This window comes from Chrysochloris asiatica, unplaced genomic scaffold (genome assembly GCF_000296735.1).
Source record: "Chrysochloris asiatica unplaced genomic scaffold, ChrAsi1.0 scaffold00030, whole genome shotgun sequence".
Taxonomy (NCBI): Eukaryota; Metazoa; Chordata; class Mammalia; order Afrosoricida; family Chrysochloridae; genus Chrysochloris; species Chrysochloris asiatica.
This window is the reverse complement of record NW_006408548.1, coordinates 13,185,530-13,192,707: the sequence shown is the minus strand read 5'-3', so window position 1 is coordinate 13,192,707 and position 7,178 is coordinate 13,185,530. Positions and strand designations below refer to the sequence as shown.

Here is a 7,178-nt window from a genome sequence, read left to right as displayed (position 1 = left end):
TGTAATCTTTGCCATAAAACGAAATATAATAGAATGAATGTAAAGCTAATGTTCTCCCATGTAAACTCCCACTTAATTCACAATAAAAAGTTAAAAAAAAAAAAAAATAGAGAGAGAATAAAAGATCCCACTTACTTGAGATAGCAGAGCCAGTTCATGGTGACACGTGACTGCATTCCGGTTGGCTTCCATAAAATACCTCTGTGTGCGCCTCCGTTCACGTTCCAGCTTCTTCTCCAAAGCAAGCTGGGATGTAGATAAGTTGTCTAGATATTTCATCATCATATCTGATATCATTGAGCTAACTTCAACAATATCTGGTCGGGCTTCTGCATCCGGAGTGAGGCACCTATGAAAGATGAGCTCATTAAACCACTATTTTTGCTCAGTTTTGGATGTTTGGGCCTGGTCATGGGGTGTGGAGAGTCAAGGTTAAATTTCACTGTATTTTCAGCATGGTGTTTACACTCAAGACAACTGAGGGTAAGATGGATATCAAGCATAATTTTGAATCTGATACTTCTCAAGTCATTTGGAATGTTACAGAAGGAGATGGGGGCAGCACTGACATTCCCTCTTGTGATGTTACAGGCTGATCAAGAGACTTGGTTCTCAGAATAGGATGATGGGAACACATTCTCCAGATTAGTTAGCTCTATCTTGAAATCACTAACAACTCAACAGTAGTTAAATACAGAAGGATACCAAAAATATAAGAGGTGCACCAAAAGGAAAAAGTTTTGTGGGAAAGTAGGGAGCACAATTTATCAGCCTTTTCCAACTATATTTTAGCAAGAGCAGTACTATTTGATTAGTGAGGATAGCATACAAAATATGAAATCACAAAGAAGAATAAGGGAAGTTGAAGATGTTTGCAGTAAATTAAGTAGGAAACAAAGCTAATTTGACACATTGCATGAGAATGTATTCTGTGATTTTAGAGGAAGGAAAATATCATTATCATACTAAAGGGATTATGGTTTTGTCACAAATAACACTCATGTTGCTGTTGTTAAATGCTGTTGAGTCGCTTCTGACTCACAGCAACCCTGTATAGGATTTCCAAAGAGTGGCTGGTGAATTTGAACTGCCGACCTTGTAGTTCAAACCAGCCTTGTGGTCAAGTGCTTATCCTACAGCACCACGCAAGGGCATATACAAAGCTATTATTTGACGTATATGTGACCAATTAGATCACTGCTGTGTTTGAAATACTCTGGCATTCATTATAGCATTTATCTACTTTTTAATTCAAATTCTCTAACTTCATCAAGGTCATATGTACTTCTCAGCAAAATGATCCTGTTTGGTTTTTGAAGGAAAAAAAATAATAATACCTTGCATTTGACTTAGCAACTAGTTTATACAAATTCCAGGCAAGGAGACATTACTATCTCACAACTATTCTTCACAGCAGAAATCAAAAGTCTCATTTCATAATTATTCTTTCTTATTGAATCATTAAAGCAAACCAAGCCCACTGCCAATGAGTCAATTCTGACTCATAATAACCCTATAAGACTAACTAGAAGGACTCCTTAGGGTTGCAAACATTATACATCTTTATGGGAGCAAGCAGCCTCGTCTTTCCCCTGTAGAGCAGCTGGTGGGGTTAACCTCACAGTTAATCATCCAATGTTTAACCTTCAGCAGCACCAGATCTCATTGGAGAAAAATATGCACAAGTCTTAATCAGATTTTATGACATTATTTTATCATTTTATGTATTTTTCTTTGTGCTTTTTCTCTTTAAGTTCTGAGACAGTGGGGTTACACTATGGCTGTGACAGGCACTTACACATTTGCTGAGTTGAAATTTCACAACATTTACTTTATGCATTTACTACATGCAGAGTAATGCAAGAGATTGGGGCAATAGCTACATAAGTTTCAGGGCCTAGTGCAAAATGAAGAGTGGGTAGTTAGAGCTCCCCTTCCTAAGACTTGCCATTACAACCTGTGGTAAATAAGATGCTCAACACTTGTCTCCATCTGATCCGTACTATATACTACTGTCAGAACCATAGTCCTAAATCTACAGTACTTATCTACTCACAATTTATCAACACCCACTAGTGATGCAATAGGACAAAAATGCCATGCTGTTTTTGTTGTGAGTTGCTAATGAGCTAATTCCAACTCACGATGACCTCATATATTACTAAACAGAACTTCTCCACAGGGTTTTCATGGTTGTAATCTTAAGGAGATTGCCAAATCTTTTCTTCTTGTGGTACCACATGGTATATCTTAACTACTGGACACTGGCCCTTACCTCCAGCCACAGCCTCACCTGTACTTTCCACTCTTTCACCAATACTCAAATGCTCTTACCTGTAACATCTCCAAATCAACCCTGCCTCTCTTATGTTTCTATTCCTTGGCCCATTTTATTACCTCTGCTTGAAATGCTGTTTCTTAAACTCTCTATCCTTTATCTACATGCCATAATTCCACTCTGTTTCTGGGACTATCCCCAGATATATGCACTGCCTTCCTTTTATGTGCTTTTATTGTACCATCTATACTTTAGTACATAAAAACTACCACAATTTTTATATTGTAATGGCCTGTATTACCACTTAACTGAAAACTTCCTGAGGGGAGGACATGTGTCCTCTTCACTGTGTGTCCTCAACATATAAAATCAACTCTGCATCCTGGTATTCAGTAAACAAATGGATGAATGAGCAAACACCTAAACAAGTATCTATCCATAACCCAAAAAGCATGGCCATAGATTTTTTGGGGTTTTCAGGAACATCTTCTACCAGAAGTTTCAGTTCAGCCACTTTGCTCTGACATCAGTCTCTGATAAATTATTAAGAGTACTCAAACCAGAAATCATAAGATTGTTCATCTACTAGTATCCAATCAAAAAAAAAAAAAAAACACCCAGTAGAATCCTGTTCCAGAAAAATATCAGGGCTATTACATTCACCCTTTCTTATTTTGTCTCCATTATTCTATTGGTGTGGCACTGTGGGCTAATGTGTCAGACTGCAGAGTTGTTTGAACTTCAAGGTCAGTGGTTCAAGCTCACCAGCTGCTCCTTGGAAACCCTATACACGGTTGCTATGGGTTGGAATTGACTCGACTGCACTTAGCAACAAACAACAACATACTATGAGAGGCCTAATGTGAAGAATATGGTATTTAATTGTATCCCCTTAAGTGTAACAATATAAAGTTGTACTTGTCCTTAGAACTAGTTGAAAGCATTAGCTTTGTTAGTATTCATGATTGCTCTGAAATAAAGCACCAGACAGCTTATGCAACCAGGCTCACAGGGAGAAAAATAAAACAGTTGGAATGTTTTGTGCAAAAAGGGAAATTTTCTTATTCCTTTTTAATAAGTAAACAGAAAATACTAACAGTGTACTGGAAGGTAAAAATAGTAATGCTGGAACTGGGCAGAGCAACAGATATATTTGGTTTCTTCCCAATCTTTTCAGGACTGCTAAATCATCCTCTCAATTTAAAGGTCTGCAAGGAAAGAAATATTTCAATGTGAAGAAGTGCACATATAACACATGAACAAACAAGAGAAAGGTAACAAGCTGCACAACAGAAATGCAAGCCATGAGTGTCACCTGACAAAGGTATAAAAAGTAAAAGTAAGAAGATAATAGGACAGAAAAAAAAAATAATGTGATTAGAAGCCATGCAGAGTTTTTAACTGAGAGAAAATGATTACTAAAATCCCCCATCAATGACTGTCTAATATTTCAAAAGGTCTACAGAGTCCTGATGTGGTGCTGTATGATAAAGCACTCGACTGCAAGGTTGATTTGAACCATAAGGTCAGCAGTTCAAACTCACCAGCCACTCCTCAGAAACCTTATTACACAGGGTTGCTATGAGTCAGAGACATACTCTATGGCATGGAACAAAAACAACAGCAAATTACTAGTTATTGACTCTGAGCTTGATCTTTTTTTCCTGCGCTATACACAATCCTTTTGCCTTCATGTGTCCCTGGCATCAATGTCCTGAAGAAAATAGGAATTTAAGTATGCAGAGTAATTAAATCTGTTCCCTAATTCTTTGGGGATTTAATAATAATTCTTTTAACGACTAAGAATCCAAATCCAACTAAATATACAATTGCATATGGCTCATGACTGATTTTGATTTTACATCAAATTTCCTAATGATAATACTTCATCTGTATTGTGAATTCAGACAGTGAGGAGTCCTGAATAACTTTAAATTAAAATAATATTATAGAATGCATGTTACAAGCATAATTTATAGTCAGTTACAAAATAAATCGTCATCCCTTATGTATTATGGGATCTATGTGTTTTCTGAATTAAGAAGTGTGCTCAAGGACTATTTAATCTGGTTGCCCTTAATAGGTGATCATTCATCCTCTGAATCACTCTGGTCACAGTGAGCTCACTAACCCTGGAGCAGCCTCCTCCACTGTGACTATCTCTAATTATGACTCACACTTTCTAATAGTAAGCTGAACCCTGTCTCCTCATAATTTCCACACCTTGGTCTTGGCTCCATTTTCTGAAGCTACACAGAATTAGGTCAATTCCTTCATATTTTCAGTATCATCCCTTTTTTTTTTTTTTTTTCAATTTACTAAAATAGCATTTAGTACTCTTAACATTGTACCTGTTGACTCAACTTCCAACCCACTGTACACTATACTTCTCTCCATCTCCTCTACCATCACAACTGTCAAAGCCACCGTCAGATCTTGGAGAACAAGTGGTAACAAGTGGTACTACTTCCTCCTCTCACTTGCAGCCCCTTCCCACCTAGTCCCCACAGAGCAGCCAGCATGATTTTTGTAACAGAAGAAACGCTCACTATGTCCCAGCCTGTTGAAAACCTTGAAGTACTCACAAAACTCCAAAACCCTCAACATGGGTTGACTCTTCTGTGCTTTACTTAACATGCTACATCTCCACTTGCTTTCACTTCCTCAACTTATCAACTTCTTTCCCTTGGAAAAGTCTTCACAGAAACTATTCTCCAGCATACTCTGCTACTCATTTACTATTTGAGATTGTTGATATTGTCATGTGCTGTGGAGTTGGCTCTGATTCATAGTGACTCTGTATAGAGTATCCTAGAGCAACTGGTGAGTTTGAACTGTTGATCTTGCAGCTACCAGTCTGGTGTTTATCCTACAATGTTACATCAAGTCTTAGTATTTGAGATCACTACTCATTATTCAAGGAGCTCTGGTGGCATAGTGGTTACAAGTCAGGCTGCTAACCTCAAGATCGGCAGTTCCAAACTACCAGTTGTTCCACTGGAGAAAGATGAGGCTTTCTGCTCCATAAAGATTTACAACCTCAGAAACCCTAAGCAGGGTTACTATAAGTAGGAACTGACTCCTTGGCACACCACACCACCACCATCACCACTCATTATTCGGGTCCCAATTTGCATGTCCCTTCTTCACAGCTTTCCCCAGATCTCCACACTAGGCAATCTCTCACTGCCTGCTATATCATCTTTTATCACAATTATCGTAATTTACATACTTAATTTTATAAACAAAAATAATATCCAAGTTTAATGAAGGATATCTATGTGTTGGGAACTATGCCAATATGTTGAGAAGCATTATTTTACTTAAACTTCGAAACAAGCCTATGAAGTAGTTACTACTACTACCCACACATCATTGATGAGGAAATTAGAGTTGAAGCCAGTTAAATAAAATGTCCGAGATCACACAGAAAGTAAAGTGGGAGAGTAGGAATTAGAACTCAGTTGATTCCAGACCCTATTGATGCTTATAATGTCTATACTATATTGCTGATAGCTGATTCCCACTGGACAGTAAATCACAACCAGCATGAATACTGAGAACCAAGGGGCCTGTCAGAAGCAAAGTATGGTCCTGTTTGCTCAGATTCACAAAATCAGAACAATGTCTCTGTACCTTGTCCTCTGCTATCCTCTTCTCCTACTATTTGTGGTACTGATATACCACTATAAAGAAGAATATTAAATATCAAATATGGTACTTTTTGTCTTGACATTTTGCATTTTTAAGGCACTTGCTAGAAAACTAGTAACAGAGAACAGGAACAAATCATAAAGAAATGAGCAGTTAAAATACATTTGATTGAATTCATTAAAAATAGGGCATGATCCAGTATATGAGAAATTCAAACTATTTTAAAAGTTTCAGCTCATTTCCAATAAAATTATCAATGATAATTTCTAACATTTCTTAAATATTTACCATTTTCCAAATGCTACGCTAAGTGATTTACATATATTACCTTGTATAATCATGATATCAGCTCAAAGAGGTAGGTCTTAGGAAGATCCCTATTTTATTGGATAAGGAAATAGAAAAAGAAGTGGCAAATTGCTATTTCAGTTTGACTTCTCCAGAACCTGACTCTTAATTATTTTGCTGAAGCTGTATCTGTGTATAAAGATTTAAGGAACCTTAGTAGTGCAGTGGTTAAACACTCTGAATCTAACCAAAAGTGAACCCACCAGACACTCCTCAGCAGAAGACGTAACTAGAATGCTTCTGCAACAATTTCAGCCTTGGAAACACTAGGGAGCATCTCTACTCTGTCTTTTGGGGTTGCTAAGAGTCAACATCAACAGCAATAGGTTTAGGGTTTGGGTAAAGACTTAATAGAACAGTACTGTGCTGAACAAGGAAAGATTGAAGATGAAATCCTACAAACACATCGAAAGCATCTATTAGTGCAAGAGTTAGGAGGAGAAACTAAAGGGACAGAGACATAGCTATTATTATTTCATCAGAGATGATGCTAAATACCAGGACTATTGTTGTTGTTGCTAAGTGCCTTTGAGTCAGTTCCATCCCATAGCAACCCTTTACAGGTTTTCCAAGGAGCAGTGGGTGAGCTTAAACCACTGACCTTGCAGTTCAAACAGACTTTGCAGTCCAACACATTAACCCACAACACCACACTAGGATGCCAAAACTAGGATAGATACTGCTATAGATTGAACTGTGTTTCTCTAAAATATGTGTTGGAATCCTAAGCCCTGTACTCCCTGATGGGAGCCTAGGTATGACACTGTAAGATAAGCACTGGACGGGTCCTCTCAACGCAAACTCCCTTCCAAGACTAAGACTCAACGGAAATTCACACTCTGATTGGTGACCACATGCATCACTGATAGGGGGAAGAGGGGTAAAAGCAGCAATGAAG

General features: G+C 37.8%; 1 protein-coding gene across 1 annotated transcript in view; it reads right to left on the bottom strand.

Moving 5' to 3' along the window:
- NEK10 (NIMA-related kinase 10) overlaps positions 1–7,178 on the bottom strand; it is a 417,902-nt gene that overhangs the window by 183,265 nt on the left and 227,459 nt on the right. Inside the window, 1 exon segment of the mRNA XM_006851613.1 lies at positions 136–349. Coding sequence (XP_006851675.1) covers positions 136–349 — 214 coding nt within the window.